General features: G+C 40.2%; 1 protein-coding gene across 1 annotated transcript in view; it reads left to right on the forward strand.

Annotated features, from left to right (window-relative positions):
• LOC126203510 (midasin-like) overlaps positions 1 to 21,969 on the forward strand; it is a 311,918-nt gene that overhangs the window by 188,572 nt on the left and 101,377 nt on the right. Inside the window, exon 32 of the mRNA XM_049937836.1 lies at positions 3,101 to 3,391. Coding sequence (XP_049793793.1) covers positions 3,101 to 3,391 — 291 coding nt within the window. The remainder of the gene's footprint in view (positions 1 to 3,100; positions 3,392 to 21,969) is intronic.

Here is a 21,969-nt window from a genome sequence, read left to right on the forward strand (position 1 = left end):
TGCGCCAATGGTGGATTAGATTTAAAAGTGGACGAACTAATGTTCACAGTGAAGTCCAAGGTGGACGACCAAATATTGTAACTGATCAACTAGCTGCGAAAGTCAATGAGAAGGTTCCAGAAAACTCCTGATTCACAATGTAGGAGCTCTCGATCAGTTTTCCAATAATTACACAAAGTTTGTTGCATGATATTGTTGCACAGAAGGTAGGTTATCAAAAATTGTACAAGAAGGATGCCGAAAATCTTGACAGAAAACTACAAGAAACAGTGTATGAGTGCATCATTAATATTTCCGGATTTGTACAGAACAGATGGTGTCTCATTAGTTGATTGAATCATAACTGAAGATGAGACTTCGGTCAAACGTGTGAACTGCAAGACCAAATTGTAGTCTGTGGAGTGGGGCACCCAAATTCCCCAAAAAGCCAAAAAAATACTGGACCAAATTGCAGGCTATGGAGTGGGGGCATCCAAATTCCCCAAAAATCCAACAAAATACTGAAAAGTGTTATCTGCAAGAAAATTTATAGCTTCTGTTTTTCGGGACAGGAAAGGACATGCTTTTGCTGGACTTGCTTGCACATGGCACAACAATACGCTCTGTGAGTTATTGTCAACTTTGGAACACTTGAGCTTGAGCTCAAAACTTTTGTTCTTGCGCACCAACAATTGACCACATGTGGCAAACTGCACTCGAAAAGTATTTGGTGCTTTCAAGTGGGAGATGGCACCTAGTGACTACTGTCTTTTTCCAATGGTGAAGACTTGGCTTGCAATGCAGCACTTCCAAAACGATGCCGGACTGCGGGAGGGTGTGACTAACTGGTTGAAGTCTGAGACAGCAGAATTTTATGAAAATGAAGTTTCAGAGTTTGTTCACTGCTATGGTAAGTGCCTAAATTTGTGTGGAGACTGACTGTTTTGGAAAGTAATATTTAAGTGCCACTTTCAAATGAATGAAACATGTTATTACCTATACTTTTAAAAAAATTCCAAAATGTACTCTTCTTTCTGAATAGCCCTCGTGTATCCAAAATAATGAAAAAGTAATTGTATGCAATTTAAAATTTTTTCTGTAAAAATAACTAATGATTTCTATCCAAGAATTCCTCTATGGTATAAGAGTTGTTGTTAAGGAGCAACATCTTTAATATAAGTTTGAAAACACTTCTGCTGTCTAGCACACATTTTATTTCTGTGGGTAGGTTGTCAAAGAGTTGTACAGCTGTATATCTGAGTGTAACTATATTTAATTTCAAATATAGTCTTACTTTTAGTGGTTTAATTTGTCGTTAATTAACAGAATGGTTTGTGGAGTTCTGAGTAGTAAGGATACAAGTTGTGTTTTATTGTTTTAAACAGTTTATTCAAGTGTTTTCTCAGTGTAATTGATACTTTCCTCATAAGTTATGCTTTTTGAAAGCAAAGATAGAAGCTTCTCTTACGAATTGCCATTGCTGAACTGTGCTAGAATCAAGCTTGACCACCCTGTTGCTGAACGTGACAACACCATCAGTGAGCTGTGCCATTGGGATTCCCTCTCCTCTCCACCAGCACATCTGATCAGCATAGCTGGAAACTGCCCTCCAGAATATTCTGTGTTTATACATTCCCCTTGATCTGAAGCTCCACATTTTTCATTCCCTCGCCCTTACTCTTTCCCTAAGTCTGGTCAACACACTACTGTTTGCACACATAACAATTCTGTAGACAAATCATAGTGTGTGGGCTGAAATTCTTTCCATCTGAGATCTTCAAAAAGTCAGAACATTCAGTTGTAAGTTTGTGCAAACACAGACAATATTTGAAGTGGATAAAAATAGCACATTATAAAAGGTTTATCGTCACTAAAAAAATAAATAAATAAATAAATAAAGCACATTGTGCTACAGGCTATGTCCATATACAAATTGTTCAGCAATGTTGTTCTGTTGTTCATTATAAACTTTGTTTTTATCCACTTGACATCTTGTGTGTGATATCAGTGTAAAATGAACATATTTTACAACAAAAAGATTTTAGGGCCTCAAGATAACAGCATAGTTGAAACTTGTTGTCTTAAATAAAAAAATAAAAAATATTTTGTGCTATCTTAGCTGTTGAATGGTTTGTAGTAATTATACAAGGTGAGCACAAAGTCTTGCCTGATTATAAAAATTTATGACAGTATAACCGTTTGACATAAAAAAGTTACATTTGATGCAGTTACACAGGTTAGTGTACTAGTTGTTGTGGCCAATAGATGGCACTAGTGCTCCACAACACCGACACGGTCTGTTAGATCACAGTAGTTGCTGGCGAAATGGTGTCAAAGCAGGAGAAAGCACATTGTTTGCTTTGGTTTCACGAAATGAAATTGCCCGTCAGTGTTCAGCGTAAATTTCAGGCTTCTTATGGTCGCAGCCCTCCTGACGTTAAATCAATAAAGCGATGGTATGCAATGTTTAATGAAACAGGCATCGTTGAAGATCGTCCTCGAAGTGGCAGGCCTCGTGTGAGTGATGCAACTGTTGATCGTGTTCGGCAATCGTTTCAACAGAGTGCGTCTAAATCAACTCGTCAAGCATCACGTGAACTTCAGATACCGCAAGCAAGTGTGGTGAAGATTCTTCATGAAAGGCTTAGGTTGCATGCTTACAAAGTGCAAATCGTGCAGGCCTTGCAACTGAATGATTTGCTGACACTTGCTGGATTTGCAACTGAGATTCTCAACACGATTGATGGCACTAACGATTACTTAAATCGCATATGTTTTACCGATGAATCCACCTTTCCTGTCAGTGGAATGTATGTCCGTATATGGGGTTCGGAGCTTCCACATGCTACTGTACAGTTACAGCGAGACAGCGAAAAAGTGAATGTTTGGTGTGGCCTTATGCATAACAAGGTTTTTGGACCATTTTTCTTTGTGGAAAAATCCACTACTGCTATCATTTACGTTGACGTTTTGCAGCAGTTCATTTCACCACAGTTAGAAGAATATCAACCATGGATAACTTTACAGTAAGGTGGAGCACACCCCCACTGGGTTGATGTATTAGATCATTTAGCAGCCCTTCAACCATTGATAGTAAATTTAATGAGTTTTTATTTTTCAGGTCTACATCTCGGCTTTGACAACGGATGATCTTGAAGCTGTGTTGAGTGCAAAATACCCCAAGTTAGAGCAGAACCTTATCCGTCAGATGGTACAGTTCAATGAGAAAATTCGCTATGAGACCACAATATTAGGTCTGTGGGGTCAGCGAGGTGGTCCTTGGGAGCTGAACTTGAGAGATCTTTCACGATGGGCTAATGCTATAGTTGCTGGTGAAGCATTTGACAATCCAGGGCTGTATCTACCACTCATTTATGCATCTAGAATGCGCACACAGCATGACAGAAAACAGGTAACGATAAAACTTCTGATGGAATTGAATGTATCTAATGCTTGTATTGCAGTTTAATTTGTAGAGCTGTCTTTGGAAGTAGAACAAATAATTTTATAAAGCCTTGGTATTCTAGTTAATCCAAACAAAAACAGCAAACAATACAGATAGCCTATGTTAAAAAATGTATAAATGAAACTATTTCACAGATAAAATTGGTAAATGACTGGCATTATTCTGTTAGTGTACAGACATAAAAATATGAATATTACGATGACGCCATCCGTTACACTAAACTGAGAAGTTTTCACTCTTCCCTTGTATCACTACTAAATCTTTATATACTAACACCTACACTTCCTAAACAATTCCATTTTCAGTCTTTACTTAATTGTGAATACAGTATCACTCATTGCACTAATCAATTGCATTTATTTAACTTTGCTGCTCTTTTTGATTGGTCAGTTTGCAGTAAAAGAGGAATAGAGTGGTGCTAATTGAGATGGTGCTCTTATTTTACAAAATTTGAACTATGAAAAATTGAAGATATTAAGCCAGGCTGGTATTTAAACCTGGCATCCCTGTTTATTGCAGGCAGTTACTATAGCTATTTAGACCATCTCACCATGCCTTCAGAAATGACAGAAACCTTCATAGTTCCTATTATTTCCAGACTCTAAAATCTGAGATTGTCCTTCAGGGTATGTGAGAAATGCACAGCTAAGAGAATGAGTTTTCTAGAGGCATCAAATTTGCCTCAGGCCCAGGGATGTTCTTATATGTGGAACCACTGTAAGCAAAGACATAAATTAAATCAGTCTACTTATGTTGTTTCTGTGATGTCATTCATCTGTTGTGATATTTGTAAGATAAGGATTCGTACCTGATTTTCCTGCTCACTACAAGTAGCCTCCTATATCTATTAGGCTACCTGAGCATGGATGCAGGAGTGTCTGAGATTTTCAGTGTCACTGCTGGTGGGTTTCACCCCAGTACATACAAATGATATTGATCTGTACACTTCCATAGGAAAGGCATCAGATTTGGAGAACAGATTTATGGAAAAATGGCAGAGGTAGTGTTGATGAAAGTGTTAATGACGAGTGGATAAAAATGAGGGAAGGACTCATGGACTCTGCCAAAGAAGAACTAGGAATTAGAGTATCCCAGAGCACCAGGAAAGAATGGATAACAGAAAACATTTTGAAAAAGATGGAAGAGCACAGAAAGTGGAAAAGGGTAGAAACTGAAAAAGGCAAAAAGAGGTACAGGAAACTGAATAATGAATTAAGAAGAGAAACTGAAGAAGCAAGAGAAAAATGGATGAAACAGAAATGTGACGAAATAGAGAAAATGGGGAGAGAGGGAAAGTATGAAATGATGTTGTAACCTCCCCCTCACTTATCGACCTTAATGACAGTGAAAAATTAAACCGCCTGTACCTAATGGAAATTTGGGAAAAGCATTCGTCACCGAAGTTAATTTGTCGGTAAAGAGGGAGGAAAGGGTTAGATCTAAATGAAAGGAAAAATGTAAATGAAACTGGTGGAAATTAATTTTCAAAAGGGGTAAAGTTAATAAAGAAAGTAAATGTGCGGCAGTTACGTTAACAATTAACTAGCGGTAATTAGATATTTGAGATTTGGGGGAAATTACGGTCGCCAGTCCTAAGGACAATTACTAATAGTAACTGAAAAAGAAAGGTTATTACACATATAATTAGCACTAGAAGCGTGGCAACTGAAAGTTGACACGTGTAGTGTGAAAACTGAAAGTTGACACGTGTAGTGTGAAAACTGAAAGTTTGTCAGAAGTAATAAATTTCGCTACACTCTGACTTAATTTAGCAAAATAATTAATAAAACCAGAAAATCGAAAGTTAATTTAGTGACTGAAGTTAATAGTGAACTTACTTTCTGAAGCACATCAAAATTCAGTGAAATACGGTTAGTCTTGTACTACCTCAACAATCATTTCAAAAGCTACTTGAATCTACGCAATTTAGAAATAAGAGATTTAACTTTGAACTTGAATTAAATGATTCTGAACAATTAACAACAGTAAAATTTAGTATGTACCAAGCTGAGCTGCAGTCACAGGTAAGCTAAAATACGGTAACAAAACTCGCACTCTTAATTTGTGCTTGTGTAATCTAAATATTGTAGCCAGCTATGAATACCTTAACTGAACTTTGAAATTAAAGCAGTGAAATCGAATGATTCTGGCGTTTGAATTTCGACGACACTCGGGTTCATTCCGGAGAAGGAAGGGACCCTGCTTGGTAATGCGATTGGGACAATGAGCAACAAAGGTTCATGCTAAGTTGCTGTTATTTTGTGATGCAACCATTTTAAAAGTTTGAAAAGCTGAGGTCTGCCATACAGTTCTAAAACTTTACGTGCTTCCAGTCTTCCTTGTTGCTTGATTGAAGGTTTGAAGCCGTCAATCGAGGAGGTGGCGACAGTCACTCATTGTCGGCCGTCGCTGTTGCAGAAGCTGGATGTTGGCGCGCCTTCTTCTCGACACGGTCACCAGGCGAAACGGGCTCTTGATGTGCGCCAGCTAATGCTTCCCGTCCGCGACACCGTGTCAGAAACTCTCATAGCAAGTCGAGTGCAATTACATGCTGCCCAACCCCGAAAGCGCGGCAACTCGCGGGAGCGTCACACAACACACCGGCTCTACTGCACCACCCCAGCTAAACTCGGTTCTGCCCGCACTCCACATGGCAGAGTTCACACTACCAAAGATCCTAAACACTTTGGTTCTCCACACGACCCATCGATGTATTCGTTCGATAGCATAGTTTTCCCTAGGCAAGACCCAGCGTAAAAATACAAATAATATTTACAAAACAACCAATTATACATCTAGAGGGAAACATTCCACATGGGAAAAATATATCTAAAAACAAAGATGATGTGACTTACCGAACGAAAGTGCTGGCAGGTCGATAGACACACAAACAAACACAAACACACACACAAAATTCAAGCTTTCGCAACAAACTGTTGCCTCATCAGGAAAGACGGAAGGAGAGGGAAAGACGAAAGGATGTGGGTTTTAGAGGAGAGGGTAAGGAGTCATTCCAATCCCAGGAGCGGAAAGACTTACCTTAGGGGGAAAAAAGGACGGGTATACACTCGCGCGCACACACACACACATATCCATCCACACATATACAGACACAAGCAGACATCTCACAAGCAGACATATTTAAATATGTCTGCTTGTGAGATGTCTGCTTGTGTCTGTATATGTGTGGATGGATATGTGTGTGTGTGCGAGTGTATACCCGTCCTTTTTTCCCCCTAAGGTAAGTCTTTCCGCTCCCGGGATTGGAATGACTCCTTACCCTCTCCCCTAAAACCCACATCCTTTCGTCTTTCCCTCTCCTTCCCTCTTTCCTGATGAGGCAACAGTTTGTTGCGAAAGCTTGAATTTTGTGTGTGTGTTTGTTTGTGTGTCTATCGACCTGCCAGCACTTTCGTTCGGTAAGTCACATCATCTTTGTTTATAAGATGATGTGACTTACCGAACGAAAGCGCTGGCAGGTCCGATAGATACACAAACAAACACACACACAAAATTCAAGCTTTCGCAACAAACTGTTGCCTCATCAGGAAAGAGGGGAAGGAGAGGGAAAGACGAAAGGATGTGGGGTTTAAGGGAGAGGGTAAGGAGTCATTCCAATCCCGGGAGCGGAAAGACTTACCTTAGGGGAAAAAAGGACAGGTATACACAAGCACACACGCACATATCCATCCACACATATACAGACATATTTAAAGACTTGAAACTATGCAATTTAGAAAAAAGAGATTTAACTTTGAACTTGAATTAAATGATTCTGAACAATTAACAATAGTAAAATTTAGTATGTACCAAGCTGAGCTGCAGTCACATGTAAGCTAAAATACGGTAACAAAACTCGCACTCTTAATTTGTGCTTGTGTAATCTAAATATTGTATTCAGCTATGAATACCTTAACTGAACTTTTAAATTAAAGCAGTGAAATCGAATGATTCTGGCGTTTGAATATATGTCTGCTTGTGTCTGTATATGTGTGGATGGATATGTGCGTGTGTGCGAGTGTATACCTGTCCTTTTTTCCCCCTAAGGTAAGTCTTTCCGCTCCCGGGATTGGAATGACTCCTTACCCTCTCCCTTAAAACCCACATCCTTTCATCTTTCCCTCTCCTTCCCTCTTTCCTGACGAAGCAACCGTTGGTTGCGAAAGCTAGAATTTTGTGTGTATATTTGTGTTTTTTTGTGTGTCTATCGACCTGCCAGCGCTTTTGTTTGGTAAGTCTCATCATCTTTCTTTTTAGATATATTTTTTCCACGTGGAATGTTTCCCTCTGTTATATATATATATATATATATATATATATATATATATATATATATATATATATATATATATATATATATATATAAAAGTGATGTGACTTACCAAACGAAAGCGCTGGCACGTTGATAGACACACAAACATACACACAAAATTCAAGCTTTCGCAACAAACTGTTGCCTCATCAGGAAAGAGGGAAAGACGAAAGGATGTGTGTTTTAAGGGTAAGGAGTCATCCCAATCCTGGGAGCGGAAAGACTTACCCTTCCCTCTTTCCTGATGAGGCAACAGTTTGTTGCGAAAGCTTGAATTTTGTGTGTATGTTTGTGTTTGTTTGTGTGTCTATCGACGTGCCAGCGCTTTCGTTTGGTAAGTCACATCATCTTTGTTTTTAGATATATTTTTCCCACGTGGAATGTTTCCCTCTATTAAATATATACAAATAGTAAAACAATTACAATATATAAAGACACAGAAATGTCATATCTTGAGATAACAAAACAAGGAAAAAAATTATAGTATAATACATGGAAATAGAAGGATATGCATTTCCGGCGTTACACGTGCCCCACATTGTCTGAGGATGTTCGTGTAACCTAAACAGACTCAGAAAATGTCCCAAAAAAGAAACAGCGGAAATTCATATGCTCAAAACATCAAGTAAATTTAGCATTCATTTAATTAACAATAAATCAATTTTTAGACCATAATAATTGAGTGGAGACACTCCTAATCTTAATCCACTCTGTCATCTTACACAAAAGAAAACAGGTTGACAACATATTAAAATTCATAGAAAACGTAGAAAATGGTTTAGCTATTTTAAAATCATCTTAATTCCTAACAGTATCAAGGAATGGAATTCTATTTACAAAATTAACCAGAGTACATGGTCATAAAAAACAGGTAGATCAAAATACGCAAATTAATTATTAATTACATATTATACACATTTTTATATAACCTTTTCATAATTAATATTCTCGTCATGAGAGTCCAATTAAAGCTAAACAAGAAAATAATATTCAGCAGATCGACAAAAACATAAATATTGAGAGCAGAATTCTTTCACATCAGATGTCCGGGAAGAAAAACTATTCCGCCTTTCGTACCCGCAAGTACAAAGAATGCCGAGAGCGGCACAAGAGCCGACAGCGGCACAAGAGCCGACAGCGGCACAAGAGCCGACAGCGGCACAAGAGCCGACAGCGGCTCCGCCTCGCCAGTATTGTTGCGCCCGCCTGTGCGGCACGCTTGATCTCACTCGCCTGTGAAACGGCATTTCCAGAACGTCCGTTTCACTGAATTCTTTCGGAAAAACTCACTCCCGAGTAATCTCAAGGAGTCCATTAACACTATCACAGTGGATAACTCAACACTGTCCATCATCACACGCATGTACTAGCCTGAAACTTAAAACAGCGTCTAAGTACATCGGCAATGACTAGTAAATAACATATTTATGAAATCTTACAGCTAGTTACAAAATTATATTTACATTGCTTAATCTACAGTGACACAGCTGAAAACTTAAACTAGCAGCTTGGATTTTTCAATTGATAAATAATCACTCTCTCTTAAATCATTTAGTAAAAATTAATTACTTATTAATTACAACTTCTTTAATGTCGCCTTGGTCAGGCAAAAGCATGGCAATCTAGCAAATCGTTTAAACCTTATACTCTATATTTACATACTGTACAAATTACCCATACTGTGGTATTAATCAACCCTATGTTGGTACAATTTCAAGTCTACAATGTTCCGTGTACCTAATAGTTTCCCAGAGCTTGGATACTCTAAGCAATAAGCATTTGTGTGAGGTATACCAATGACTTTATATGGTCCATTTTAAACAAACTTAAATTTAGAGATTTCATTGTCTATCTCACTCGATTTCTCATGAGCTTTTACAAGTACTAAGTCTCCGATTGCAAACTTAGCAAAATGCGCTTTAGCGTCATGGCAAAGTATGCGAGCATCGGCTTTTAGCTTCATTACTTCTCGCAAACGATCTTTTTTCTCACCAATACTAATGTCAATTCGTGGAGGGAATTTGATTATCTCTTCCACTAAACTTTGACTTCTGTCATCACCGAGCGAGATGGCGCAGTGGTTAGACACTGGACTCGCATTCGGGAGGATGACGGTTCAATCCCGCGTCCGGCCATCCTGATTTAGGTTTTCCGTGATTTCCCTAAATCACTCCAGGCAAATGCCGGGATGGTTCCTCTGAAAGGGCACGGCCGACTTCCTTCCCCATCCTTCCCTAATCCGATGAGACCGATGACCACGCTGTCTGGTCTCCTTCCCCAAAAACCAACCAACCAACTTCTGTCATCCAACAGGATTTCCTCTGGAGAAAATCCCGTAGATTTATGTCTCAAGGTGTTCATAATTCTCTCAAATACTGCTACATATTTGCCCCATGCCCTATGGTTGTCATGGCAATAGGTACGGCAAAGTCGGCCTAGCTCGCGCATATACCTCTCAGCGGGATTTCCAGCCGGACAGTAAGCTGAAATATGGATCACTTCGACCCCATTACTTTCCATGCCTTCATTCCACAACTTAGAAGTAAATTGTGCCCCATTGTCTAATAGAATCGCCTTGGGCTTACCAATATGAACAAAATAATTGTTCACAAGCTTGCTATAGACCGCTTTGGCTGTAGCTTTCCTAATCGGGTATAGTTTGATGAACTTGGAAAAAGCTTCTAGCACTACTAAAATGTAGGCAAAGTTTCCTGAAGACTTGGGCAAAGGTCCGTACAAGTCCACGCACAGTAATTCAAAGGTGTCGTTAGGCCTTATACTTTGCATAGGACCACGACTTGTACAGTTGGTAACCTTCACCTTCTGACATAAATCGCAAGTTTTCACTCTGTCAGTAACGCGTTTTAACATGTTAAAATGTACTACTTCACTCAGCTTTTCCGTACATTTCTTTGGTCCACAGTGACCATACGCCAAATGGTGGTAGTCTATTACTTCCGTGACGTATTTGGTGGGCCAGCATACCCGCCAAATATTACTATCTTCACCCTTACGTATGTACAAGATATGATCGTATATCTAGTAATACTTCCTTAATTTCTCTCCTTCTGGACTCCTTTCGTCATATCGGGTTTTCACCATATTTAAACAACCGTCCTCATTCTGATCCTCAACTTCTTTAAAATAGTATAATTTGACCACTCCATCTGCCTCATCTTTCAATACATCTTGATTAGACTCGGGCAACCGTGATAGCGCATCCGCTACGCAATTGTCGGTCCCTTTTACGTAACAGATGTCGTAGTTAAGTTGCTGCAAATACAGCGACCACCTAGTCAGTCTTTCGTGAAGTAGTTTACAATCCTTCAGATAAGTGAGCGCCTTATGGTCCGTATGAATAATCACCTTATGGTCCCGTAGGTAACCCTTGAACTTCTTGAATCCCCACACGATAGCGAGACACTCTTCCTCAGAAATCGTGTAGTTTCGCTCACTTTTTGATAAAGTTCGACTCGCGAACGCTATCGTCCGGTGTTCCTTATCCTCTCCTTTACCAACTTCTTGGAACAGTTCTACACCTACCCCGTAATTCGACGAATCCGTTCCCAGATGGAAGGGTAGCGATAAATCAGTATGAAATAGTATGTTAGATCTTAACAACTCGTCTTTTAATCTCTCGAAAGCGGCCTGACACCCGTCAGTCCACACAAACAGAACATTTTTGCGTAAGAGGTTATTCAAATTTTCATCATTAAACACTTGTCCTTTTACAAATTTACGGTAAAATCCTGTTAGCCCTAGAAAACTTTTTAACTGTTTCCTAGACTTGGGTGGAGGACAATTCCTTATTGCCTCTAGTTTCTCTGGGTCCTTCGTAATACCAGCAGTGGTAATTACATGCCCTAAAAATTTCAGTTCCTGCTTCACAAATTCGCATTTCTTTAGCTTTAGAGTCATTCCGCCACGGCGCAATGCTCTAAAAACTTCATCTAACAGGTCACAATGGTCATGCCAAGTGGCATTGGCCAACAATAGGTCGTCAACATATACAGTTAATCTTGAACTCAAAGCCGGTCCTAATACTTTATCTAATGCCCTGATGAATACGGACACAGATATATTAAGTCCAAACGGCAGTACTCTATACTGATAACACCTGCCCGCAAACAAGAAGGCGGTGTATGGCCTAGATTCTTCTTCGAGTTCTATTTGCCAGTAACTAGCCGTCAGATCGAGGCTAGTCATGAACTTAATGTCATGAAAACGTTGCAAAATCTCCTCCATACTCTCTGGTCTGTCTGTTTCGCGTTGAACGACCCTATTCAACGTGCGTGCGTCAATCACAATACGCACACTACCATCCCGTTTTGCAACAATGACCAAACCGTTATTGTATGGACTCGTACTTCTTTCAATCACTCCCCATTTGATCATCTTATCTATCTCCCGTTGCAGTGCTTCCTTTTTGGACAGCGGTATAGCGTACGGTCTCACGAAGAATGGTTCTTGCGGAATTACATGCAACTTGCATTTATATCCTCCCACAAGTCCCGGTTTGTCTGAAAACACACTCTTATTCCTCATTATTACTTCATACAGGCCTCGTCTTTGTTCGTGTGTTACGTTTGACACACCGTCTACAATATTTTCCAATTCACTTTCTACACTATTGTCAATGCTGAGATTCCTCACATTACAGTAGTTCAAATTCATACCTACGTCAATAGCATCCGGCCAGTTAACAATGTGTATAGGCTGGTATTGCCTATGCACACCATCTTCTGCCTCGTCAAAACTAACTACTATTGTTTTATCTTGTGACGCACATGTCAAAGTTTTGCTTTCGCAATTAATCACTGCACGGTACTTTAATAGCCAATCTAACCCGATAATTACTTCCGTAGTTAAGTCTGGCATGACGACAAACTCTTGTTCAAATCGTGCCCCACATATCTCGAAGTTGACAAAAATCTGTTTTGTGACCGGTTTACTGGCCTTCCCAGTAGCACCGATAATTTTCACTCCTGTTACTGGCATAACTACGATACCAGGTCTGTCTTTCAGTAACTCAAATATTTTCCCAGATACAGCACTCAATTCTGCACCGGTGTCAATCAACATGTTTAGTTGTAGATCGTGCATATTAACAGACACTACTATCTGTCTACACTTGTCCTCGACTGTGTCTTTATTTTCCCACAGTAAATCCTCGTCTATATCCAGGTAATTCCAGAAAAAACCATCCGACTTTGATCCTAAATCCGGCTTACCTGGCGGCTATTTCAGCCTCTGTTCACATACAGTGTTAATTTCAACACGTTTGTCCTGAGGCTTAGTCTGTAGCTTCGCCTCCAATACCGAAACCTTTTCCTGTAACTTGTCAACTAGTGAGTGTTGCTTTGCTATCAATTCATTAATTGTCACCTTCGTTGATTCCTCTTTGGTCAGATCGATCTCATCTGCCAATCTACCTGGAGGAATGTGCCCAGTAGTATCTGCAATTACTTCCTCTGGATCTGCGTAACCCACACTGCTACCGTCTGACCGCATAACGTCAGCTCTAACCTCATACACGCTGTAATCTACGTGCTTTTCTACCATCGTGTCTGGCTATCACTAAAATTTTCGTAATCTTTCTCCTTAATACTCTCTCAATGTTTAAACTGGAGGTATGCGTCAGATGGGTCGGCTACTTCTACCACTACAGCTTTCGGTAAGGTCTGCCGGTTAGGGCCAGAACTTTCCGTTACTACTTCAACATCTAACCCCTGCGGGACGAAACACGACGAATCTTGCTCATGCTCCCCATTAACATCAAGTATTTCTGGTAAAGTCTGCCGGTTAGGGCAAGAACTTTCTATCACTTCACAAACACTATCTTCCTGCGGGACGAGACGTGGCAAATTCTGCACGCGCTCCCCATAAATACTTCTCCCATACGTGCCCCTATCATCTCTTAGTTCGTCGTATAAGCGACCGAACTGCCTTAACCAGACCTCATCCCTCTCTGCATCCCCTCGCTCGATGATGGACGTGTTATCCGACATCTGGTCTTCTCTCAACAATTGCGAATCATTCTTAAACTCAATATCCAGTTCCGCTGTGGGTGTTACAGCTGCCACTTTATAATCGATTTCCGGTACACTACTTACATTGTTCTCACTGACAGTGAATGTATTTTCTACTGCCGTGTCTACAGCTGATCTATTACTTGTGGGTGCACTCCTTTCTCCTAACACTGGCACACTCTCCCGCCGTTGATTATTCCATACGGAATTTTCATAACGACGACACCTCGGTTTTCTACTGTTATTGGGCCGCCAAAATTTCTCCGCGCCCGGTCGGCCCCTCACCGGCGCGGCTAATGGTTTCCCTGTCTCATCCCAGCAGATATGCTCCCCGGATGCTGCTGAGGCGGCTGATCACACCCTCTGGTGTTATTACTATTCTGCGAAGCCCGTATCACGCTAGTATGCTACTGGTTTCCGTCATTCCTGTTATTATTTGCATTGTGCCGATTGTCATCACGGTCCGAACCACTGTTGTTATTGCTGCCAAGGTTGCGGTATGCATTATTCCCATGGTTATCGTTGTTGTTGTTGTTGTTGTTGTTGTTGTTGTGGTACCTGTTGTTGTTACCACGGCCTCAACCACTATCGCGATTATTGCGCCAATTGTCCTCGGCCTCAACTCTTTCCAGGAAATCATTGATTGTCCTGTAATTGCTTCCTATGTAGCGTTTTGTATCATCTGGAAGCTTCCTGTAGAGTTCCCAGACTATTTCGGATTCCGTGCGGCGATCACGCAAATATTCCAACTTGCGGATCCAGCCCTCACAAAACTCCTTCATCGAGCCACGCGAATGCGCATCGAAAGGCCTCGATAGGACAAATTCACACCAAACACTTTGTTGTTTTTGCTCTGACCAGTATTCAGCCACAAACAAATTTTTAAACTCGTCAAAAGTCAGGTTCGTAATGTTGAGGTTTAAGCCCCAACGCTTGGCATCACCAGCCAACATGTCAATAACCACATTAATTTTTCTCTCATTAGTCCATGATCTGGGTAAAACTCTTTCACAATTTTTAATGAAATCTGTCGCGTGTATACCACCTTTTTTCAAGGGGTCGAACCGCTCCTCTTTCGTCAACAATTCCGAACTATGTGCACATATTCGCACATAGCTCTGTTTTTCGTCAAGTTTCTTTTCTAATTCCGAAACACTTGTAATTACTAGGCAAGTGGTTGTCGCAAGCGTTTCCATTCCCTCTTTTTCTCTTCGCAGGTATTAGCCTGCTTCCTCACTTTGGTATCTACTTCGGATACTAAAGCCTTTAAAGTTTCCACCTTCTTTTGATCCTCTTTTTTCACTAATTGAATTTGTTCCGTCACCTTATTCTCGATGATCGGAGCAACTGCTTCTCCTATACTTTTCTCGATACTGCTAATTTCGGAATAAAAACGAGTATTTATGCTCGCAATTTCCGCCTGAACGCCTATCATTTCCTGTTTAAGATTACCGATTTCGGTATTAATCACAACAATATCTTCTTTGATATTATCAACTTTTGTGTCAACAACTCCAACATTGTTGTTAACAACATTAATAGTTTTGTTCTGATTGTCTAGCTTCCGTTCAATTTTTTCAGACTGAGCTTCTTGCTTGGCAGCCTGAGCTTTAATTTCTGCTGATTGACTCTTGATTTCATTAATCAAAACATTCAATATATCAGTTAAATTCCCGCAAACTACCGATTTTACTTCCGTAGCGGCTTCCTCTTTAATTGTCCCCCCGTATTCGTCATCAAGGGGTTCAGATTTGATTTTCACTTCCGATTCCGAAACATTTTCTAAAGTTTGGAATTCCATTTCTGCTCTTTGTTGCATTTCGGCGGTCGCGTCTTTCATGCTAGCCGCCTGCCCCTGAACAATGGGTACCGCGGTGCGCGTTTCCCACTGTTCAACCGATTGTTCCGTATCCAAGTCTACCACATTTTGGTAATTGTTGCCTTCACTCATTTTAATAATTTTCAATATAAATGACAAATCTCAAATCTAATTAGGATTCCTCCCACTACTTAATCTCGCTGACGTAACGACCTGTTTCGGAACCAGTATTTTGTTACGAGATTTGCACAATGCAAAATTCGTGTCCAGAACAACCTCAAATCAGAAGATTGTCCTGTCACCAGGTCGCCACGTGTAACCTCCCCCTCACTTATCGACCTTAATGACAGTGAAAAATTAAACCGCCTGTACCTAATGGAAATTTGGGAAAAGCATTCGTCACCGAAGTTAATTTGTCGGTAAAGAGGGAGGAAAGGGTTAGATCTAAATGAAAGGAAAAATGTAAATGAAACTGGTGGAAATTAATTTTCAAAAGGGGTAAAGTTAATAAAGAAAGTAAATGTGCGGCAGTTACGTAATTAGATATTTGAGATTTGGGGGAAATTACGGTCGCCAGTCCTAAGGACAATTTCTAATAGTAACTGAAAAAGAAAGGTTATTACACATATAATGCTATTGGCCTGCTAAGAACTGTAGGGGAAAGATATATGGAAAAGGGTAGAGAAATCTTTGCTGTTTTTATAGGTTTAGAAAAGGCTTTTGACAGAGTTCAGTGGAACAAGCTGATGGATATCTTGAAGAGGAAAGGAGTAGATTGGAAAGAGAGACGACTGATACAGAATCTATATTTACACCAGAAAGTAGGGATACGGATTGGAAATGAAATGTCAGAAGGAAGCAGTATTGGACGAGGTGTTAGACAAGGTTGTTGCCTTTCCCCACTGTTGTTTAACGTATACCTTGAAGAGATTATTGCGAAAAATTTAGATGGGAAAAGAGGAATATGTATTGGTGGAAAGAGAATAGAATGTATAAGATTTGCTGATGACATGGTATTAGTGGCAGAAAGTGAGGGGACAGTGAATAACATGCTCAAAGATCTGAATGAAGCTTGTGTGGAATATGGGATGCAAATAAACACAACAAAAACAAAGAGTATGGTCATCAGTACAAGACGCAGACTGTCCAATATTAAAATAGGACAATCTACCATTAGCCAAGTAAGTGAATTTAAATATCTCGGAAGCACAATAACTGAAGACTTGAGATGTCACCAGGAGGTGAAAACTCGAATTGCCATAGCGAAGGAGGCATTCAACAGAAAGAAGAGACTTATGTGGCAAATTAGATAAAGGACTAAGGAAAAGGATTGGCAAATGTTTTGTCTGGAGTGTGACACTAGATGGGGGCAGAAACATGGACACTGAGACGAGAGGATGAAAAAAGGTTAGAAGCATTTGAGATGTGGGTTGGAGGAGAATGGAGAGAATAAGCTGGATGAAAAGAGTGAGTAATGAAAGAGTATTGGAAAGGGTTGGTGAGAGAAGATGTCTGCTGAAGGTTGTAAGAGAAAGGAAAAAGAACTGGTTGGGACATTCATTGAGAAGGGAGTGCTTGCTAGTAGTTGCTTTGGAAGGATTGGTTTGTGGGAGAAGACTGAGAGGAAGAAGGAGATACAAGGTGATAGACGACATAAAAGGAAGAGGAAATTATGCAGACCTGAAGAGGATGGCAGAAGACTGGACAGCCTGGAGAACTACCATGTGAAAACCTGCCTTTAGGCAGAACACTGATGATGATGACTTCCATTGGTATTAGCATCTCTATATCATCTTTTAATTAATTCTGAGAAGGGTGAATGCCACACTGTGACCAGAGACAAGCTTAACAATCCAGTTGTTGAACATGTCCTCAGCCTTGTGGGTCAATCCATACCAAGTGGTCCAAGAAAAAAATAATTGTTTGCTTGACCATCTCAGAAAAATTTTATATTTTCTGGGCGAATTCCCCAATGTTTAGTAGTCACAAAATATGTACTTTAAAAAAATTATTGTTTATTATTTTGAAATGGCGGCCATTTTTGTTCCAGGCCACATTTGTTCCAGGCCACATGTGTTTTTCGTATTTGCAAGCATCTACATTTTTTACAATTATTCAGTAGTGGATTGTCCTAAGCCTTTCAGATAAAATGCATTTAATTCAACACACTCTGGGCCACAAATTAACATCATTATCACTTATCTGAATGTATTCTTTAATATATTTTAATAGTTTAAAGTTATCAGCCACAAATAAAAAAACCCTCAATTTTTGGACACTAGTTTTCCAAAGGAAGATTAATTTCTCAGCTTTAAATTACACTTTAAAAAATACACTATTTTAAAAAATTGATTTTTTAAAATTTTTCCATTTTGTGTCCTGCAATATCTTTGTTGGGGGAACAGATAAAAATTTGAAAATTTCACAGTTAATAGACCTTTATAACATCAAACTTCAGTATAAATTTCAACTTTGAGATTGAATTGAAAGTTATGGAGAAAAATTACAAACGAGTCAAAAATACATTTTTTAACATCTGTGATATCTAGGCTTATGGAATAAAATTTATCAGTTACAGTATATAATTTAATCATATCTATGATTACTTACTTTTTTATTGAAAATAATCTTACTAATTACATTATAATGTTCTCGTGTTATTTGTTTTTAGTACATCGCTCATAGACCATTTGAGAAATTTGTTCACTCAGTTTGGGTATTAGATTATAAGTTTGCCCAGACACAGTTGTAAATTCCGTGGGAGACAACTTCCTTAGTACGTTTTTAAGTGGCATCCAAACCTGATCCTCCTCAATTTTTTTAAAAGATGTCCTTGGTCCTGTAGGGTGATAAAATACAACATGTACATCTTGGTTTTGACAGTCAATATTATCAACTTTGCCAACCCACCACTGTTCATTGTAAACACAAGCCACTATGTCTTCATTTTGAAGAACCAGTTGTACACGTTTTCCACACTGATGAAGTTCACTATCAGGCGAAGTTGGTGTGATCTTACACTTCAGTAAGTTGTGTGAATGGGGTACAAAACAATGAAAAGATTGAGTGCCTTTAATCTTCTGACGGGTGTTGTACCTTTCCTTCAAGACACTGTCACAGACTTCTTGTATTTCCTCACATTGTACAAAAACATAGGTAATTCCTTTGTGATATGTTTTTTGCAGAATTCAAACATTTCTTGGGGTGATATGATATGATTGTCATCGGTCCACTGCAGACTTGCTTTTGTGACAGCTCACTTTAGTGTACTTCTGACACCATCACAAGCTTTCTTTCCATGGCATGAAGTGACAAAGTGCCATTCTACATCAAACCCAAAATCTTTTTTATGGAAGGAGATGTTAATAAAATTTTTTTTGTTTTTATATTGACTTGCTGCCCCATTCGAAAAGTAAATCAGTTTTTTATGGAAGGGTGATGCTGTTTAATGTAGTTTGTTAATTTTAGTTGAAAAATGTGCACTGCTGTAGTGTTGTGTTCAAGGTAGTCACTTAGGCCACAAATGCTGTACTCATTAGTTTATCTTTAAATACACTCCTGGAAATGGAAAAAAGAACACATTGACACCGGTGTGTCAGACCCACCATACTTGCTCCGGACACTGCGAGAGGGCTGTACAAGCAATGATCACACGCACGGCACAGCGGACACACCAGGAACCGCGGTGTTGGCCGTCGAATGGCGCTAGCTGCGCAGCATTTGTGCACCGCCGCCGTCAGTGTCAGCCAGTTTGCCGTGGCATACGGAGCTCCATCGCAGTCTTTAACACTGGTAGCATGCCGCGACAGCGTGGACGTGAACCGTATGTGCAGTTGACGGACTTTGAGCGATGGCGTATAGTGGGCATGCGGGAGGCCGGGTGGACGTACCGCCGAATTGCTCAACACGTGGGGCGTGAGGTCTCCACAGAAAATCGATGTTGTCGCCAGTGGTCGGCGGAAGGTGCACGTGCCCGTCGACCTGGGACCGGACCGCAGCGACGCACGGATGCACGCCAAGACCGTAGGATCCTACGCAGTGCCGTAGGGGACCGCACCGCCACTTCCCAGCAAATTAGGGACACTGTTGCTCCTGGGGTATCGGCGAGGACCATTCGCAACCGTCTCCATGAAGCTGGGCTACGGTCCCGCACACCGTTAGGCCGTCTTCCGCTCACGCCCCAACATCGTGCAGCCCTCCTCCAGTGGTGTCGCGACAGGCGTGAATGGAGGGACGAATGGAGACGTGTCGTCTTCAGCGATGAGAGTCGCTTCTGCCTTGGTGCCAATGATGGTCGTATGCGTGTTTGGCGCCGTGCAGGTGAGCGCTACAATCAGGACTGCATACGACCGAGGCACACAGGGCCAACACCCGGCATCATGGTGTGGGGAGCGATCTCCTACACTGGCCGTACACCACTGGTGATCGTCGAGGGGACACTGAATAGTGCACGGTACATCCAAACCGTCATCGAACCCATCGTTCTACCATTCCTAGACCGGCAAGGGAACTTGCTGTTCCAACAGGACAATGCACGTCCGCATGTATCCCGTGCCACCCAACGTGCTCTAGAAGGTGTAAGTCAACTACCCTGGCCAGCTAGATCTCCGGATCTGTCCCCCATTGAGCATGTTTGGGACTGGATGAAGCGTCGTCTCACGCGGTCTGCATGTCCAGCACGAACGCTGGTCCAACTGAGGCGCCAGGTGGAAATGGCATGGCAAGCCGTTCCACAGGACTACATCCAGCATCTCTACGATCGTCTCCATGGGAGAATAGCAGCCTGCATTGCTCCATCGCTATTGCTGCGAAAGGTGGATATACACTGTACTAGTGCCGACATTGTGCATGCTCTGTTGCCTGTGTCTATGTGCCTGTGGCTCTGTCAGTGTGATCATGTGATGTATCTGACCCCAGGAATGTGTCAATAAAGTTTCCCCTTCCTGGGACAATGAATTCACGGTGTTCTTATTTCAATTTCTAGGAGTGTAGAATACAAATGGATGAACTGTGGCCTGTTTGTTTACCCAGAGGTGCCTTTGTACCTCATCTTGAACAACAAAGAAATAATTTTCCGAAAAGTCAGCAAGAACTAAGCATTCATCAGCTGCCAAGGTTTGCTTTTTGTCTTTCAAAAATTTACTTTGAGCTTTTGCAATAAAATGATGCATTTTCAGATTTTCAAGGTTAGCCACCAACACTTCAAAAAACTCTTATGACTGTGACCATTTCAGTTCTGTCATGTGTCACCCACTGTCTGTATTTTATATTGTCAGGCATCAAATCGTCTTCTTCGGATTCTTCAAACCTGTCAAGTAAGGTTTGTTAGCCTGGACAATCTTCGTATATTCCTTTGATCATACAATTGTAACTGTCAATATTGCATACCGTAACTTCCAACAGGTCTTTATAGTCAACTTTAAGATTGGCCCCATCTATCATCAACTTTACGTTCTGATGATACAAACAAACACAAACATTATGGGTGCCAGATGCCCCTGCAACAATACACCATCTTGGTCTCAACTCACGAAACTTTTATCTTCTAATTTTGATGTCAGGATTTTCTTTTTTAAATTCAGTGAATAGTTCAAACTTGAACCTTTTTTGTCTTTGAATTTTAGAACCATTTTCTTTCACAAAAACACAGTCTTTTTTGCCAGACATCAAATGGCTGTTATTGTCATCATCATAATACTTAATAACTTTATTGATTGTGTTTTCATCTACCAAATTAGATGCACTTTTCTTTTGTAATGCTGGTAAAATTCCCTGTTCTTTTACTAATTGCCTTGTTAACTTAACAAGATGTTCTGACACATTAAATTCATCACTAACTTTTGCTGGACTCCATTCGGCAGTAAACTGATAATCTTAATTTTATGCTCTTTGTTTGAAGTGCTACAGTTAGTTTTTAGTTTTTCTATTAAATCATCATACTCAGTTGGTGAAGTTTTAGAACTTCCATCTGTTTTAGTACACATTGTATTTTGAAATGAAACTTCCAAATTGTTTTTGACTGTAGTTGCCACTTCTCAGTTTTTGTATTCAAGGCACTTGGTCTTTTTGCTTGACTTAGTTTTCTAATTACTAGCAGGCAATATACCCAGGATTCCACAAGCTGTATCTACTTTTTTAATGGTTGCTGATAAGTCACAAAATTCTGTATCTGAGGTTTCAGTATCCTTTCTCTTGTGAATTACAAATATCTTAGAATAACATATTGGACACAATGATTTTCCTGGTATGAGATTGACAAAAGAGCTTTTATTTTTAGAATAATGATCAAACGTTATTTCTCGCAGACCTTTTTTCTTCTTTACTGTAATCTTCGATTAAAGTAATCTCTTTAGGATACACTACA

The sequence above is a fragment of the Schistocerca nitens genome, chromosome 9 (genome assembly GCF_023898315.1).
Source record: "Schistocerca nitens isolate TAMUIC-IGC-003100 chromosome 9, iqSchNite1.1, whole genome shotgun sequence".
Taxonomy (NCBI): Eukaryota; Metazoa; Arthropoda; class Insecta; order Orthoptera; family Acrididae; genus Schistocerca; species Schistocerca nitens.